The 19,699-nt window shown below is 43.3% G+C and overlaps 1 protein-coding gene across 4 annotated transcripts in view; it reads right to left on the reverse strand.

Annotated features, from left to right (window-relative positions):
- Positions 1-19,699, reverse strand: part of CHUK (component of inhibitor of nuclear factor kappa B kinase complex) — a 77,329-nt gene that overhangs the window by 1,636 nt on the left and 55,994 nt on the right. For all 4 annotated transcript variants that reach the window (XM_073353132.1, XM_073353133.1, XM_073353134.1 and 1 more), the window contains exons 16-20: positions 17,104-17,153; positions 10,286-10,382; positions 9,358-9,505; positions 8,396-8,532; positions 1,537-1,636 (exon numbers count right to left, since the gene is read on the reverse strand). In XM_073353132.1, coding sequence (XP_073209233.1) covers positions 1,537-1,636; positions 8,396-8,532; positions 9,358-9,505; positions 10,286-10,382; positions 17,104-17,153 — 532 coding nt within the window. The remainder of the gene's footprint in view (positions 1-1,536; positions 1,637-8,395; positions 8,533-9,357; positions 9,506-10,285; positions 10,383-17,103; positions 17,154-19,699) is intronic.

Here is a 19,699-nt window from a genome sequence, read left to right on the forward strand (position 1 = left end):
AGTCCTTACTGTCTGAAGGCTATTGGGTAACCACAGGAGATGAGTTAATGGTGTCAGCTCAGTCCCTACTATCACAAACCCACCACATTAGCTGGCACTAACTGGACCTTGGTGGTGGTCTCAGCAGCAATACTTGATAAAGTGTCAGAGCTACTGATAAGCAGTTGGTTTGTAAATTAGCAGAAAATAAGGTGAGAAGTAGTAAGCAACAAAGGGTCATCAAAACCAGACATTAAACCCTAAAGGCTAGATTCTGTGCTGTGCCCCTGAAAGGTGCAGCCCAGAAGAGGAGGCCAAGGAGGCTTTAGATAACATTTCATCCTCCAGATTCTGGGCAACTGGGCTCTGCCCTGGGAGCTGCTCTAACTTACAGTAACCTCCCCAGGGCTGCCTATCGCTGTTCAAGAATCCGGTGCTCACTTTGGCTACTCTACCTCCCTACCCCATCCTACTCTAGGGTTTGTGGGGTCCACAAAGGACAGATTATGCTGGCCATATGTTGTTCCCGTGTTGGGAAAATTCTTTACTGGTCTCTTACACAACTGCCACAAAGGTTATAGGGGTCAGAGCAGTGATCCCCTTAACATGTTCTCAAGTGGCTGGTGAGGAGTGGAAGCATATTGTATATGTAGGTTTTAGCATGGCTTCATAGGAAATCATTCTCAGGGAAACGTGTATTGAAGGGAACATCTAACATTCCAGCTAGGGAGTAGCTTAATGTCACAGTTGGAGGAGAAGTGAAATCTTAATCCCAAGGTCACAGCAGGGATATTTAGATAAATGTAACTGCATAAGGAGCTTGCAACAGAACAAGCTGCCAGGAAAGAGTGTGGCATCTGACACAGATCATCATCATTAGTTTGGACACCATACTGAGTGCTCATGGGAACAGCTTCATTTCATCCATTAGAGATGGGCTGAAACAGGTGAGATCCTTGCCTGCTCAAGGGGAAGGATAGGAGGAGAAGAACTAGCTGGCCCATAGTTTCTGCCTAGCCCAATGACTTATGAATTCCAGTTTCTCATTATTTAGAGAAAGGTGAAATATCCTTCTGCTCAGACACTAGGTCCCAGATTGACATCATACTTGTCCACTCACACCACTTGTTCCTCCTATTCCCTACTCACTCTGAACCTTAAGCCCATTCCTACTGCCCCTTCTGCTCTTGTCAAGTCAAAGGGTGGACATGGCTCAGGAACAGGAGAAAAGGTTTACTGCAGGCAGTTCTTTCTACTCTATAACAAGATCTTGAGAGATAATGCTCCCACCACTGTCCCCTGCTTGCCACATCCCTGCTTGAATAGCTTGCCTATTTCCAGAGCCAGGAATAGGATTCCTTAGCTGATGCTTTTGTCAGTGCACCTGCTATCCTTTGTGAGCAACTCACCAGGACACGCACATATACACTTGACAGCAGTAGCCTGACTTGTCACAAAGGACCAGAGATATATTTTAAGATACGCTCAGTAAGCAAAAGCTTCCAAGCCAATGACAGCTTTGAAAATCAAGCCTTTGAATCATAGAAACAGACTTACCATCATGCTGCTGTTCTGCTCCTGTTTTGCCTCTTGAATGATAGTGCTAAAGCGGTCCAGATAGTTCAGATTCTCTTCTATCACACGGGCAAAAACTTCCCTATAAAAAAGGCATAAGGGGGCAGATTTAAACGGTGACTGACCCACTCCTCCGGAAGGAGGACAGGGAGAGGAGGAGATAAATTTACAGCAGTTTATCTGCAATTCAAAAAGTTACTCTGCAACTGTATTTGGCATGCCACTCTGCTGATGCCAAGGGATTGACAGAGGGCTTCCAGCCACCATCCACAGGGCAAAGATTAAGTTAGGAATGATTCACTGCACAATAATATCCTGCACTTCACTCAGGACAGAGCAGAGTTCCAAAGAGGTGCCATAATACTGGAGACCTCAAAGATGAATAGAAATATCATGAATTACCTGGGATCTAATCTGAAGCAGCCAATTTCTAAAATTCTGAGTAACCAAGTATGACCTTAAGAGCCCCTTGATGGCAAATGGCAAAAGACTCACTGTTCTGTAAATACAACGGTTACCAGGCCTGCCAAACTCACTGCATCTTAACGCTGCTGTCATAATATTTATCCAAAAAGCATCTTGTAAAAACTGGTGACCCTCTGGTCATTAATACTGCATGATGTAGAAATGGTTACTTACTGTAATTGTGGTTCTTCAAGATGTGATGCAGACGTGTATTCCAGGTAGACACATTCACCCTGCAAGCCAGAGACTTTTGCCTATCAGTACTCTTAGGGGGGTGGCACTCATGTCTGTAGCCCCTCTCCTGACTATATGAGGCCGCACCACCGCAACCCCTCTCAGTTCTTTCGCACTGAACACCCAGGGGAAGACACTGATGCAGAGAAATAGAGGGTGAGTTGTGGAATACACGTCTGCATCACATCTCAAAGAACCACAGTTACTATAAGTAACTGTTTCTTCTTCGAGTAGATGCAGATGAATATATTCCACCAGGTAGGTGATTCACAAGCAACAACGCTCAGTTCCTTTGCACCAAACGTCCAGAGGAAGACTTTGATGCAGAGGGGACAGAGGGTCCATTGTGGAATACACATCTGTCTAGCCTTTTATCTGACCAGGACTGAACAGTTTCATGCTTGCCTCGCCTGTTCATATCGTATCCGGATTGCATGAAGGGACAAAATTTCTGTGCGGACCATCTCTAGGTGATAACGTCTTGTACAAAGACATGAGCGCTACCAGTGTAAGAGTACTGCTAGGCAAAAGTCTCCGGCATGTGGGGTGCACACATGCCCCCTAGAATACATGTCTGCATCACATGTCGAAGAACCACAGTCTAACGTATGGAGATGTTACTCCTCCAGGGAACGATGCAGCTTAGGGAAAAATACAGGCAAATACACAGCCTGTGCAAATGAAACAGAATCTGCCTTGGATAAGAAGTTTGGGTGTGGTTGGAACATTACCTTGTCCTTGGAGAACTGCATGTAAGGAGGCCCCACCATCAGGGCCTGCAACTCACCCACCCTCCTGACAGGTAATGGCTATCATGAATGCAGTTTTCTGAGACAGAGGTGGCAGTGGACAGGATGCAAGAGAGTCGAATGGAGGCCCCAATAGAGCTGTTAAAACTTCCTATGATCTAATACTGTTCAGAAAGGTACTGAGCAGTACAAGATGAGCATCTCTGTGGGAACAAGGCTGGGACTAGAGAGCTTGCGGGTGTTGCCCTGTATGTAATTCATGAGTGATTGGTCAGAGTGCTCATTATTTAGCTGGGAGTGAATCTGCATGCTGAAGGCTGCGTGAACAGGCAAGAATTGGCTGTTCTGATAGCAACACAGTGTAAAAGGCACCCCAGGCTAGAGAGTTATGGGTACAAAGCTGTTCAACTGTCCAGATTGTACCCTGGGTAATGTTACAGTCTGATGCAGGCCTCGCTGATTTCTCGAACCAATAGTTTTCAGACAGTTTTCTCTGGATCTAGCAGCTCTTCGGAAAAGGACTTGCAATCCTTAAACGTTTCCTAACATCTCACTCACCCAGGCAGTAGACATAATTGGGAAACATCAAGAAGTGCTGCACAGGTTTGTGGGATTTTTAAAAAATGGTATGAAAATTATGGACTATGGATGGCATTATTGAATGGAGAAAGTTGCATGCTGGGACCATGGCCCCCAGCTCCCAGAGATCTCTGGGCAAGTTGTTTCTATCCGACAACACATTGCAAAAATTTCCCAAAAGGCATTGTGCCAGACAGTGGGATACTTACCTGTGGCGCACTGCACTTTGCATCGACACAGGCACTGCTGGTGACTACACGCAGTTCTGACACAGCTGTACACCCATGTAACTTGAATCAATCATAATTCGTAGTGTAGACATAGCCTTGGAGTGAGCATTATTAACATGCATAACAGCCTCACATAAACATTTAAAACCTCAAAAATTTTAGACACAAGGAGGTCTCCCTACTTGGAAAAAAACAAACCAAATAAAAAAAAATACTATTAAATTAAAACCCATCAACTACTACAATACACCCTAACTAAACTATTTATAGATAAACTAATGTGTGAATGGATGAGATGGCACTGTCAGTTGGCATCATCTCACAGCCAAAAGTGCTGAAAGGAATTGAGGGGTCAGTTGGTCACTCCATCCCCTTTTATAACCTCACAGGGGAGGAGCTTGAGGCTATGCAGGAAGCAGCTGCAGCCAACGGACACTGTTGACTAAAGCATTCTGATCTCCAGTGCATGTGGAGCACATATAGACAAGGACTCGAAGAAGAATGGAACACCACAAGGGAAGAATATGTACAACAAGGAGAAAAATAGTACACACTGATTGGAACAGGAGTCAGGCAGGTGTTACAGTTAGCAAAAGGAGTATACCTAATTCAGCTAGAAAGCTGGGTGAGGTTTGAGGGAAACAACTGAAATGCCTGAACATGATTGCAAGTCGTCAGGACAATAAAACAGTGGAACTGGAACTACTGGTGCAGGAGGCCAAACCAGATATTATAGGGATAAGAGATCATGGTGGAATAGTGCTCATGACTGGAATACAGGCATTGAAGGGTATGTGCTGTTTAGGAAAGATAGCAATAAAGGTAAAGGTGGAGGGATAGAGTTCTATATCAATGATGCAGTAAACTGTTAAATAAAATGTGATAGTATATATAAAACTGAATCTGTTTGGGTCAAAATCATTTTGGGGAAGGATTATAAAAGAGGTTCTATTAGGATATGGTTGGGGTATGCAACAGATCTCCAGGGCTGGACTCAGATATGGATACAGATCTCTAATATTATTAGAGAGATAAATACTTTGGGGAATTGTGTCATAATGGAGACTAACTTGCTGGATAGAGATTGAAAAATAAATGTTGCTAATGCTGATATGGCCCAGGTATTCTTGGATGCGATAGATGACAGTTTTCATTTTCAACTTCTCACTGAATTAACAAGAGGTGATGCAATTTTATACTTGGTTTTGATAAGTAGTGAGGACATCATAAAAGAGCTGGTCGTAGGAAATAACCTTGGATCGAGTGATTCAGTTTCAACTAAATGGAAGGATAATCAAAACCAGGCATCAATTATGGTTTTTCATTTCAAAAGGGAAAACTTTGGAAAATTAAGGGAATTAATTAAAGAAATGAACTGGGCTAAAGAGCTCAAAGACTTAAGAGTTGGAGGCGGCTTGCAATTTCTTCAGATCAACTATTCAAAAAACTGTCTGAAATTTGCATTCCAAGCAAGGGGAAAAAATCTTGTAGGGAAAGACTCCAGACCCAGCTGGATGAATAACCACCTCAAAAAAGTTATTAATAGTAAGCAGAGAACCTTTTGGGAATGAAAGTGACACCTTGGAGGTTAGGAAATGTAAGAATAAAATGAACTGCTAAAAGTCTATGTGAATTAGCTCTTGTCAAGGAGATTAAAATAAATAAGAATTTTTTTTGAGAGAAGGTAGGTGAGATAATATCTTTCATTGGACCAACTTCTATTGGTGAGAGAGACATACAAAGAGCTCTTCTTCAGGTAAGCTCAAAAGCTTGTCTCTCACACCAACAGAAGTTGGTCCAATAAAAGATATTACCTCACCCACTTTGTGTCTCTAATATCCTAGGACCAGCATGGCTACAACAACACTACATATGACTTTTTTAGTTCTAGAAATAAAAAGAGAATAAGGAAGGATGAGGTCAGGCTGCTATGTAGCATAGATGGGAAGGAGATTAAAGATATATGTATAGCCCAAAAACTGAATGAACACTTTGCCAAATGTGGGGTCAGAAAGGAATTTCCCCTCAGGTCAGACTGGCAATAACTTTGGGGATTTTTTGCCTTCCTCTGCAGCGTGGAGTGTGGCTCACTTGCCAGGATTCTCTCTCATCATTTCCCTACCATGCCTTAGGCATTGGTGCACCCTGAGCCTTCCTATTTCCCTCCCTGTGGCATCTAATTAGTCTAGTCTCCTGTGGACTGTAATACTTTGGTCTAATTTTGGTTGTTGGATTTAGCGTGCGGCTACTGGTGGCCTGTGACACACAGGAGATCAGACTAGGTGATCTAGTGGTCCCTTGTGGCCTTTAACTCTATGAACTGCCCCTTAATTTATTTTCTTTCATAGTGCTTCAGATAGAGCAGATGTCAGTGCTGGGCAACTTGTATGTCTGCTATTAAGCATCTTCACTCTAAAGACAAAATGGAGGTGGTGATACTGGTGCTAATATATTCTTCTCTTACTCCAAATGGGGCAAGCAGACAAGGTCTGCACCACTCAGTGAGTAGCCAACTCCCAAACTCAGAAAAGAACCTGTCCTGCTTCTAGAGTGAATGACATCACATGAATCTTTTTCACACAGATAAACCCAATTTAAGAGATTCCTGATCCAACTTCCAGTGGCCTAAGAGTAACTCTGAGGCGCACATTACTTTTCCTCTGCCAGTGTACAACTTGACTAGATTCACTGAACATAAATTAGTTAAAGTAAAGAAAAAGCTAGTTTTGGTGAGACAGCAGATACACCAGATTCAACCACAGACTCAAAAAGTAGGACACAGCAGCTACCCATTTTTAAAGATATGATCTCGGCATTGTAGGGTGCCTGCAAAGAAGCACACTGCTCTGAGCTAAGACAAGAACTTTTACAGCAGTTAGGTGTAACCCAGGAAGTCCCTCAATGCGAACTGGCAGAGGGCATACCATACCATAACTCACATCAGGCCTGACATTCATTGCCTCAACACAGTGTTGTCGTAATCTGTAAACACAAGGCATCATGTAAGGTATGCAAACCAGTAAGATGCTGGTCTTTAATATTATCACGTGATGTATGTAACAGGTGGTGTATAAAGAATGATACATGTGTGCTGGAAAAAGGTGTTTTGCAAGGAGTGCATAAATCCAGCCTGTCCTAGACAAAGGAATGTCATCTCACCGGCTTTCCTGCATCTCCAGGGTAAATTGAGCCAGGAAACATCTCAGAGGAAAAGTACATCTACATATAAAGTTAACAAAGCCATCAAGCTAAATGAGCGAAGGGGAAGACCGCTTAGCTATCATGATGGAGCCCACACTCCATGAAGCCTTCGTAGCTCTTGAAATAGACAACAGATTTTGGGAAATACAAGCGGAAGCATAAAGCCATTTTGGCATCCAACACTGGGCAGACAAAAGAGGATAGAGCTCTAGTAATCTGAAAAAGGTGGATCCTTTAGCTAAGTGAGTTGAAGTCTCTGGAAACTTGCTGAAGTTAAGTTTTAGTCACTAGAAAGCATGTTTTGTTTTGTTTTACTTGTAACCACATCTGTGTCTTCTATTCTTGTCACTTAAATATGTGCTCTTTGTTATAAAACTTGCTCTTGTTTTACTACAAAACCATCTCAGTGCTGTCTACTAAACTAAAGGGTGAAGTCCTCAGCTAAACTAACAGGCTGGTGTGTGTTCTGTCTCTTTGGAGGCAGCACATACAACTTCTAGGTATCCGAGAGAGTAACTGGACACCGTTTTGAGGAGACTCAGAATTGAAAGAGCTGTTGGTGTCACCCTGCAAGGAGTAACCAGGTGGGTGGAAACCAAGGTGAGATCACTGTGCAGTGAACAGGCTGCTGGTATGTGGGCTCTGAGCCAAAGCTGCACAGCACAGAAGCAGGCGGTGCCAGAACCCCTTGCTAGTTTGGGTGGACCCTCATAGCATCACAAGAGCAGCAATCGGGGCCAGCAAGTTTCATAAAAGAACAAGACTTCAGCCTCGTTTCTGATTCTGATATTCAGTATGGTTGTAACATACGAGATGTATTAGGACTCTGTCCTTCCACATACTCACCAACAATCAACTGAACGGGAGCTCAAGATCACAGGTTAATTGCTGCCCTGAGCACAGGCAACCTCAGTGACCCCAGCTCCAGATCAGTCAAGAGAAACTGAACAATCAGAGTCCACTTGAACTGAAGAAGATTCAGGCTATTGCAGCTGCAATGGACGCCAAATGCGGCCAGCTTTAATCAGAATTAACGAAAGGCCAGGCAGCCTCTGCCAACAAGAGGACTTCGACAAGAAGAGAGGATGGATTGTGGTTCACAGTGTTTCATAGGCCAGCCTTATTCTATTCTGGTTCTTACACCACGGCCATCACAATGGTATGTCTAAAGTCACAGTTACTCTACCAAAACGTACCAGGCAGCACACAAGCTGTGTGCTTTTCAAGAAGTCCAACGTGCTAATGTATCACAGTTGGAGCCTGTCTACACTACAACTCAGTGAGGGAGGGCAGGCTTTCAGAGCTTTTGCATATAAAATAGGTATACTCTTCAGAAAAGAGACAGACTGGTCTTAGCAATAACCTCCCTTCCTTGGCTCTTACCCATCTCTAGGAGCTGCCATAGAAGAGAGGGGATGGGGTATGTTGCCAAAGGAGTTCGGAGGCAACCATGTAGCAGTTGGAGGGGTGGCTGCACTTTCGATGCTGGAACTCACAAGAGATCGAGCAGAACTCTGAGTCTAGGATAGAAGCAGAATTATTTTCATTGCACATATTCACTGGACACACAGATTTTAGTCCTGCTTCATTTGGGTTTATACTGTGTATACAAGCCAAGAGACCTGCGAATAGTGCATTATGAGCATCATTCAAGATAAATGTACATTAATGCAAAAGCTATGGCAATGAAACATCAAGGCAACGAATTCAAGCCCCAGAAGGCGATGAATTGCCAGTGTTAAAGGTTCTCACATCCACAGTAACTCACCCACATTGCACATACTGTACATTTTAAGCTGAAGTCACCTATGGCACTCGCCCTCCCAAGGCCATGCACTATAGTAACCCTCCTCGCTGGGGAGGGCTGTATATGGTTTCAGAACTGAACAGGCAAGTGGCCGGGAGATGCAAGGCTTGCACTTCCGCAGGACCCGAGGGGGTAGCCTTGGGGAGCAGAGACTCAAACTGATATGACTGGTGCTCCAGCCACACAGTCTGTCTTTGCTTCCCCAGCAAAACAGCAGCAATGTAGGAAGCAGATGTGCTACTTCAAAGCAGGCTTCTTCCTTGTTTTGGCTATTTAGACTAAGTTCTTTAGGATAGCAACTGTCTGTCTCTTGCTGTGTGTCTGTGCAGCACCCAGCAAAACGTGGCCCTCTGAGTGTCACTGTAACAAATAATAAACAGCATGCATAAGCCACAGAACAATTCCTGTATACTCAGCACGTAGTGCTTCAAACCTTCCACAACACTTTACCAACCATCAGAGATCTGACAGGTCACACACTGCCTGGCTAAAGAGGTTACTGTTAGCGTTTAGAGACTTCAATCCTAAAGTCACTTACACAAGCTATTTTCAGCAAATGCCAGATCTCCCTCTGCCTTTTTCCCTGCATCTGCATCACAGAGCTGTCAGCCTCCTTGATGTTATTCAGAGCCACTTCAATCTTTGGAAGCAAATCAATAATCTTCTGCTTACAGCCTAACAGCTTGCTGTAACAAAGGAGAAATCACAATCACTTTGCCATTCAGTGGGGCACAGGCTTTGGAAGAATCAATGTAGCTACACTGATTTTACATCTTGCTATTTAAGGAAAAACTGGATAAACATGTACTTGACCCTCAGCATTTACACTGATAGCTGCAGGCACAGATGCACAACTGAAAGATTCTTTAGGACCACGGTGGCTCCTGGAAGTCTTCGGGTCTAATGATCAAGGTACACAGCACAAAAAGTTCAATGAAAGAAGGCTTCAGGACTTAGAATTTGCTGTATTTTAGTCTTTCTTCACAAAGAAACCTCTTGCCATGGACCCCTCCACCTCAGCAACAGTCACATATGTACTGTTTCTTGAGAGAAGGTTCCCAGAGGAGATGTGAAATGCTTTTAGGAAAAGCGTTAAGGGGTTGTGTTACAGTATGAGTCAAATGAATGTGAGGAGTATAGAGTGTCTGCATGTCCTTGAAGGGGAAAGCAATTCTTGGTGGGGAGCTGCAGTGCCCCACTGACAACAGATAATTTGAGGGGGATGTATAGCAAGTTCTGAGACAGATCTTCCCCTTTACTAGCTTTGAAGGTTTAGGGACAGTGATGGGAATGTGCCCTTCAGCAATCTGAACGGTCTTTGAATGAAGATTTTGCTCTTGGAATATGAATGCAAGGGCTCTCTCTGCTCCCCAACAGAATTAGTATGTTAAAAGGTCTCCAGCTCAGAATGATGGAAGTTGCATTTTGTCTCTGTTTTCCTCCAGAAAGGAAAGCTCTTCTGGTACCTAAGGTGTCCAAAGAGCTCCTTGAGAACTCGATCCTGGCTCTGCACTGTCTGCACGATAATCTTCACCATGTCAGTGCTGTCACTGTAGGCGTGATCTGGAAGGGATACCAATCGTCTGGTTAGCAGAGTGCTTCTCAGCAAAACAGTTCAGACACAAACCCACAGGTCAAAGAAGGATTTTACCCAACAAGCTCTGCCAAAGAAATAGAGACCTACATAAGAATATAAGAGTGGCCATACGGGGTCAGACCAAAGATCCATATAGCCCAGTATCCTGTCTTCCCACAGTGGCCAATACCAGGTGCACCAGAGGGAATTAACAGGTAATCATCAAGTGATTCATCCCCTGTCACCCATTCCCAGCTTCTGAGGCTAGGGACACTATCCCTGCCCTTCCTGTCTAATAGCTATTGATGGACCTATCCTCCATGAACTTATCTAGTTCTTTTTTGAACCCTGTTATAGTCTTGGCCTTCACAACATCCTCTGGCAAGGAATTCCACAGCTTGACTGTGCGTTGTGTGAAAAAATACTTCCTTTTCTTTGTTTGAAACCTGCTGCCTATTAATTTCATTTGGTGACCCTTAGTTCTTGTGTTATGAGAAGGAGTAAATAACCCTTCCTTATTTACTTTCTCCACACCAGTCATGATTTTATAGACCTCAATTGTATCCCTTCTTAGTAGTCTCTTTTCCAAACTGAGAAGTCCCAGCCTTATTAATCTCTCCTCATATGGAAGCCGTTCCATACCCCTAATCTTTTTTGTTGTCCTTTTGTGAACCTTTTCCAATTCCAATATATCTTTTTTGAGATGGGGCGACCACATCTTCACACAGTATTCAAGATGTGGGCGTACCGTGGATTTATATAGAGGCAATATGATATTTTCTGTCTTATGATCTATCCCTTTCTTAATGATTCCCAACATAGTTTGCTTTTTTGACTGCTGCTGCACATTGAGTGGATGTTTTCAGAGAACTATCCACAATGACTCCAAGATGTCTCTGTTGAGTGGCAACAGCTAATTTAGACCCCATCATTTTATACGTATAGTTGGGATTATGTTTTCCAACGGGCATTACTTTGCATTTATAAACACTAAATTTCATCTGCTATTTTGTTGCCCAGCCACCCAGTTCCGAGAGATCCTTTGATAGCTCTTCACAGTCTTCTTGGGATTCAATGATCTTAAGTAGTTTTATATCTGCACATTTTGCCACCTCTTTTTTATCCTTTTTATCCTTTATTCCAGATCATTTATGACCCAATTAAAAAAGAAGGGGGTTAAGTCTACTAAATCAAAAAGCCTTCTCCGGTGCACGCAGTTATACTACACATCAATCATCTGAACCAGTCAGAGCACAGGGGAGCTGACACTAATCACCCACCTCTCCACACTCACTATACAATTCTAGGCACTCTGCCCAAGCGATACTTTCCATAATGACTACAGCTATTTACCCATCACATAGCTATGCAAAAATCCCTCCTCTGACTGCCCTTAGAATACCCTCGCCACAATATTCAGGGCTGTCTCAATTTCTGCCACCCTCCCCACCATCACGCCAGCCAGTATAATTTAAAAAGTGGGGAAGGAGGAGCAGAGGGAAAGATTAAGAATGTTAGATGCAATGGCAAGGAAGGGAAGATGCCAGAAAGCGATCATGTGTATTGTGGGCATGAGGATGAGGAACTGCAAGGACATTGGGCATAGAAGAAAAGTCACAAGAGTGCATGAATCAAAAGGTAGAAGGAGCATTTCTGAGTTTGGGCAAAAATCACATTGGGAAGAAAGCTACTAGAGCCTTCCCTGGGATAGTGCTTGGGGTGTGCTATAGACCGCTGGGATCCGATCTGGATATGGATAGAGACCTTTTCAAACAAATATTTTGCCTCAGTCTTTAATGAGGCTAATGAGGACCTTAGGGATAACGGTAGGACGACAAATGGGAATGAGGATATAGAGGTAGATATTACCACATCCAAAGCAGAAGGCAAACTTGAACATCTTAATGAGACTAAATCGGGGAGCCCAGATAATCTTCATCCAAGAATATTAAAGGAACTGGCAAGCCCATTAGCAAAAATATTTAATGAATCTGTAAACTCAGGGGTTGTATGGTATGACTGGAGAATTGCTAACATAGTTCCTATTTTTAAGAAAGGAAAAAAAGTGATCTGGGTAACTACAGGCCTGTTAATTTGACATCTGTAGTATGCAAGGTCTTGGAAAAAATTTTGAAGGTGAAAGGTCATATTTAGGGATTAATAACGAGGATTTTTGTTATAAACTGGGGATGCATCACTTGGAAGTAACAGAGAAGGACCTCAGCGTATTGGTTGATCATAGGATGACTATGAGCCGCCAATGTGATATGGCCGTAAAAAGGCTAATGCGGTCTTGGGATGCATCAGCCGAGGTATTTCCAGTAGAGATAAGGAGGTGTTAGTACCGTTATACAAGGCACTGGTGAAACCTCATCTGGAATATTGCGTGCAGTTCTGGTCTGCCACGTTTAAGAAAGATGAATTCAAACTGGAACAGGTACAGAGAAGGGCTACCAGGATGATCCGAGGAAAGGAAAACCCGTCTTATGAAAGGAGACTCAAAGAGCTTGGCTTATTTAGCCTAACCAAAAGAAGGCTGAGGGGAGATATGATTGCTCTCTATAAATATATCAGAGGGATAAATACCAGGGAGGGAGAGGAATTATTTAAGCTCAGTACCAATGCGAACACAAGAACAAATGGATATAAACTGGCCAACAGGAAGTTTAGACTTGAAATTAAATGAAGGTTTCTGACCATCAGAGGAGTGAAGTTCTGGAACAGCCTTCCAAGGAAAGCAGTGGGGGCAAAAGACATATCTGGCTTCAAGACTAAGCTTGATAAGTTTATGGAGGGGATGGGATAGCCTAACTTTGGCAACTGATCTTCAACTATTGGCGGTAGATATGCCCGATGGGATGTTAGATGGGGTGGGATCTGAGTTACTACAGAGAATTCTTTCCTGGGTGTCTGGCTGGTGAGTCTTGCCCACATGCTCAGGGTTTAGCTGATCGCCATATTTGGGGTCGGGAAGGAATTTTCCTCTAGGGCAGATTGGCAGAGGCCCTGGGGGCTTTTCACCTTCCTCTGCAGCGTGGGGGTATGGGTCACTTGCTGGAGGACATAGGTTAGAGGTTTGTTACAGGAGTGGGTGGGTGAGATTCTGTGGCTTGTGTTGTGCAGGAGGTCAGACTAGATGATCATAATGGTCCCTTATGACCTTAAAGTCTATGATTCTATGATTTCAGTGTAGCACTAACTTGAGACTCATCAACGCAGTAAAAATGGAAACCTGGGACTAACTTGACTTGGACTTCAGTTTTCAGAGTTTGTTTAGCCCAGGATACAATTATTAAGTAAGCAGGAAACACCCGATAAATGTTTGAAAACCCCCAAAATAATAACTGTAACTAACTAATAAATTAAGAGAATGTCACATGTGAGTATGTAAATGTGCACAAGTTGGGACATTCAGAGAGAAGGGTGCTACAATCTCCACAGCACTCCCACTCCAGGCCTCCACCAAAGCACTCGCTAAAAGTCCATCTAATTTTTGAGCTAGAGGTGTAACTTCCAACTCAAAGAGGCATAACCGCGCTAGTTCTAATTTAGCTAGAGAGCTAAAAATAGAAGTATAGCTGTAAGTGGTGGTGTGGCAGCTAGCCATCTGAGTATGTGCCTGTCTAAGCCCATAAGTATATACACAGGTGCCTGGCCCCTCCCATCACTTGTGGTGCCATGGATAGACTTATTTTTTGCATGCTAGCTTGATCAGCTACACTTGACTAGGTCATGGGAGTGAAATCAGACCCAGGACTGGTTACCACAGATAGATTAATGGATTTAAGGCCTATGAGCTATTTTTCCAGACCTTTGAGAAAAAGCCAAAAAATCATTTAACCAGAACAATGCTAAGAAGGACTTGACTGTTTATCCATCTGTTCCACCTCCTTCTACTAGGAGTGTGAGCTTCTCAGGGGGCAAAAGCTGCCTTTGTTTTTTCTATATGTCCAGTGACCAGCACAATGGGGCCCTCATTCCTGACGGGGAACTCTAGGTACTACTGCAGTAGGACCACCTCCGCCATATAGGAAATGGTTACAAAGGCTGAGCTCTTGGTGAGGTTTTAGGACAGCAGTGTCCGTCATAGTGATCTTGCTCAACAATTCCACACGCATGGATTAAAAAGGCCACTGGGAAACTCTGGGAGGACGGCTGATCAGCTTCCATGAACTGAAGCATAACATTTAGGTTTCAGAGTAACAGCCGTGTTAGTCTGTATTCGCAAAAAGAAAAGGAGTACTTGTGGCACCTTAGAGACTAACCAATTTATTTGAGCATGAGCTTTTGTGAGCTACAGCTCATGCTCAAATAAATTGGTTAGTCTCTAAGGTGCCACAAGTACTCCTTTTCGTCTTATAACATTTAGGGTAACTGGAGGGACAGGGTGTGGCACAACTGCATTTTGGTCGTTTTGTTTGTTCCATGTCTGACTTTTGCTTTCTGCATCAACTCCTGGTTCTATAAAGCCTTGAGCCCTGTCAACCTCAGACCATGATGTTTCTTAGGGTTACCTAACCAGACCGAGGTGTGGCTTTTACCTGCTCCCCTGACATTGTCCTCCTGGCTCTTGGCACAGGAACAGGGAGAGAAACCATCCACCAGCTCCAGCCCAACCTTCTAACCAGGGCCAGGACTCCCCTATCCAGTGGAAGAGGTGTGACTCCAGCTTGAGGCTCACAGTAACTACCACCCCCATCACCAGTTCAGAAAAAAAGTGTTCCTCTCTCTGTCTTTAACACTCAGGGCCATTCCTCGTAGATAGTTATCAAAGCCATGTTAAGTAGACTAGAATATCCTTTTTGCCTGTATGGTTAGAGAATCAAAGAGTAAGTGCTAAATGTATCTGTTTGCCTGCATCCCAGTAGAAATCTAACAATGTGATCTGATTAGCTTGTAGTTGCTAAATCCTGTTCCTATCTTCTAATGTTTCATTACTATATTCTATTGACTCAGAGATCAAAGGGGGATATTATCATTTAGATGGGACTGGTGGTGTAATAATATTATTGTCCTCATCTCTTCTCAAAGCTTGTAATTCCAAATAGTAACTACCTGTGAACTGTCTTGAGAGTTTGAATGGCTGTTGCTAGAAGTATTGTCTGTGAAAGGACCCATTGAATAGAGATCACAAACTGTCAGCTCACTTTCATCAAAGCCCACATGGTAGAGTTACCTGTCAGTGCCCTACCTACTTGAACTATAAAGGAAGCTTTGGGCCTGATCCTTTTCATCTCAGGTCTGCTTAAACTTTAACAGGGAAGGTCTAAGCCATAAGACTGAGGTTTCCGGGTTTACCCTGAATTTCTCATGGAAGAACGTGAACAGACTCTATAACTGGACTGTCTATTGGACTGTAACCTTTTTATATGGATTCCAGAAAGACTTTTACAAATCAGCAGCCTTACCATCTCAGCTACGAAGCTGACCTAAGAACTTTACACACATTTGTATGTATATTGAGCTCTTAGAAATACATATTTCTTTTTATATATATTATATATATTTTATATATATTAATAAATCTTAGACTTAGTTAATAAGGATTGGTTGTAAGCATGCATTTGGGTAAGATCTAAAATATTAGTTGACCTGGTGGGCAATGTATCTGATCCTTTGGGAGTGGTAGAACTTTAAATATGGTTAGGGACCTATCAAATTCACAGCCATGAAAAACGGTATTGTCACCTTTACTTCTGCGCTGCCTTCCCAGCTGAATGGCTGGAGAGCAGCAGCTGCTGTCCAGCTGCCTAACTCTGAAGCAGTACTGTCACAGCAGCAGCACAAAAGTAAGGGTGGCAATACTTCAGAAGCTATTTTGTTACTGGCTTGGTGAATCTAATTTTAGAATAAACCACCAGTTTGGCAGATTGTTTCACTCAGGGCAGACTGTAAGTAATAGGGTAGACATTCTCAGCGTGGCCCATCAAGGCACTACGATCACATTAGAGCATCTGTTCTTCCTCTCTCCCCTCTCATCTGGGTGTCTGCTTGGGTTTGGCCAGTGACAGTGACCTGACAAACTGAAAGCGCTGTAAGTAGCATAGAAGGTTTTGACGGTACCATCCCACACTAAAATAAGATCTGAGCAACAAGGCTGGGTTGGTGATCTGCATGATTTTCTTTAAACCTTAGTAACTGACTAAGAAGGGTTAACAGCATGCACAGCCCTGGAGCAATTAAGCCTTAGACAACAAGACCAGAACCCTATCACCTTTTACCTTATAGCTGATGCTATGTAACACCAGACTGATATATACATCATGACACCTACCTCCTCTACCCCAGACCCACCTGGTCAGGTCCAGGCCAAAGTTAAGGGGTGTGGCAGTTCTGACACTATATAAAAGAACGTGTAATGAAAAGGATCACTAAACAAGTTACATTTTATGGGCCATCTAATTTTTTGGTAGTGAAATTGATATATGATGATATTTACACAACTCACAAATGTTGCCGACATTTCCTCCACTCACCACCTATGTCTTTGGACAGGCACACCATCAAACCACTCCCCTCAGCTCCCACCAAGACTTTGCGGTCTTCCCCACCCCATCACTCTAAGTGTATCTCCACCCCTCCTTGTCCAGCATTCCCTCTGCCCTGCCGCAAATGGAAATGTAAAAAGTCTGATATTTACTGTTGAAAGCAAAGATTACTTGCAAGGTTTGAGTTTTATGTAGGTCATAGAATAAGCCTGTTCCGTACCTGGAGGTCTTGGTTTTAATTGCTTGTATAGTTCTATGGCTTTTTGTTCACTGCAAAAAGAAGAAATCACTTCATACATGTATTCAAACACACAGAGGAACTGATCATCTGTAATATTCAAGAGTAACAAGATTTCATATTCAGGTCTTTATTAAGATAGAGCCAATTTTTAAATCTTACTAATAGATATCCTGCCCCTCCAACATTAGGAATCCATGTCAATTCATTCCATGATAGAAGTCCACATTTCCTAAAAAGATGTCCCTTTTTCTTCACAATTCTGTATTTACCTTGCTGATATTCAGTCTAAATGGCATTAATTCTATGCTTTCTTCAATTACTTTGAACATATTTATTATTGCCATAAAATCTACCAGGATTTTGTTCCCATATAACATTTAAACATTGAAGGTTTGATTTTAGTAACTTTGTTTGCTTTTCTTCTGTATAACTGCCTGACAAATTCCCCATTTGCACTCATGTTTCCTTGATTGCTCTCAGTTCCATTGTGGACATTTGGGAAGAGTACGAGGAAGAGATCACCAAAAAGGTACATTTCTTTCTCCCTTTAAAGTAAGTTTTGATACTCTGCCTACCTTAAATAACTCAAAAGCGGCTACATGTGGAAGCTTCCAATGTCATGTCAAATCCTCCCTTTCCTATTTCAAAAAGTTCAGCATAATCTTTCACAGCAGATTAGTTTCTCCCATCATGCAGACCATTCATAAACCTGGAATCTCCCATTCCTTGGCCAGCCCACCCACCCACCTTTACTCACTCCCAGAGGAGTTTCAAGGGAATCACATATTCCAGTCAAATGTCCTGTGTTTTGTCCCAGTAATAATATATGTATAGAGCACCCTCCTCCACAAAAAGGCTGGGGTTGCTGAACAACCACAACAGCATTTTCTTGTTAACTATCAGAAAATACCCCAACCTCAACAAAATTACCGTCAGGGTGGGTAAACAAAAACAATAAGAAAAAAAAACAGAACAGCAGCAACAGCAGGAGTAATTTAAAAACACCTCTGAAAAAAACAAGTTTTTGGTGTTTTTTGAGTGGGGAGATGAAGTAGCCAGATTTCAGGAAGGAGGGAGTTCCACACTGCAGGGACGGCCACAGCCAAGGCTCGACCGCAGGCCTGCTTCAGGCATGATGGTAGAACCCCGAAGCACCAGGTGGTGTGGGAGAGCAAAATTCCATTAGATAGAGACTCAAGAAGGGAGTCTTAAATATAACCAGAGCCAGTCCCATTCAGAGCTTTATAAACGAGTAAGGATAACTGACTGAATCTGCCACTTAATAGGCAACTAATGTAAAGAACACAATGCAGACTGAATATGCTCAACAACTCAAATTTGCAAGCTGTCATGCGGTTTAATCTGAACGAGCTGCAAGCGCTGCATCAGTCTTGCTGATAGCCCCACAAGAGGGAATTACAACAGCTGATGTCTCAAGATCACAAGGGCTTACACAGCCACTGCCAGTTCGTCACGAGTTAAATAAGCACTGGAAATAGCTAAGAGATCGCCTTCTTCTTGGCACCCCCAAACTAGACAGCAGACCACTACACTGCACCCGTAATGTAGGGGGAAGAGAGCTTATTAGCATTCAACTCCCTCAATTAAGTTTTAGATGCTGTGCAAACAAGTGTGAAGATCCAGCAGTCTTTCTTGTGCCCTAATCCCAGCCCGGTGCTTGTTGGTATGCACTGGTGCTTGAAAAATCAATACACAGAGGAGAGAAAATCTGAGACAAGGATGGAGAGAAAATCCCCACCCCATCATACCCCAGTCTGCTTCTCAACCCTGCCAGCCCCCAACTGCCACGAGGCCAGGCACCCAGCCTGCTCTTCACCCCCCGCAACAGTGACTTGCCCAAAGTCATACAGGGAAACTGACACAGCTGGGGAAAAAACGAGATCTCCTGTGCCTCTGTCCAGTGCCTTAGCCACAAGATCATCCTTTCTTCTCACTTCCTGGCTCTAAACATTCACTTACTCAGGAAGGGAAGGGACATTTCTTCCTGCTCTCGGCCTGTCTGTGGTTTACGTGATAATTGGTTACATACTCAACAGCACATTTTTTCCCTTATCCGTTTCAAGTAGGCTTCCTCCACCCACTCTGAACCCCAATGCCGAACCAGCAATTTCACGACACAAATTACTCATCAACACATCAGACAGTAGTCTGCAGCCCTGATCAGACCTGTGGCACTGCTGGAGACTGCACACCAAGCCAGCTGGATCCACTACCATTATCAGAGAGTAACCAGCACCCCTCCTCCTGCCCCCGTTGGCTGCTTTCACTCCAAAGTAAATATACTGAAATGTGTGCACTTACTCTGAATTGACAGCAGCGTAACTCAGAGCAGATATGGCCCCAGAACGCCCAGGATGGACAGTGTGTAGGGAATCATTCAGGGATGTACAGTGAATAAAGCAGAGATCAGGAAGACACCTACCTCGGTTAGTACACATTCACTGAGCACTGTATAGAACAGAGTTTCTTTGGAAATAACAGATCCAATAACTATAGGCTATATGGTTATACGTATGCACAAAGGGACAAAGTTAAGACTGCATGTGCAAACTTT

This window comes from Lepidochelys kempii, chromosome 7 (assembly GCF_965140265.1).
Source record: "Lepidochelys kempii isolate rLepKem1 chromosome 7, rLepKem1.hap2, whole genome shotgun sequence".
Classification (NCBI taxonomy): Eukaryota; Metazoa; Chordata; order Testudines; family Cheloniidae; genus Lepidochelys; species Lepidochelys kempii.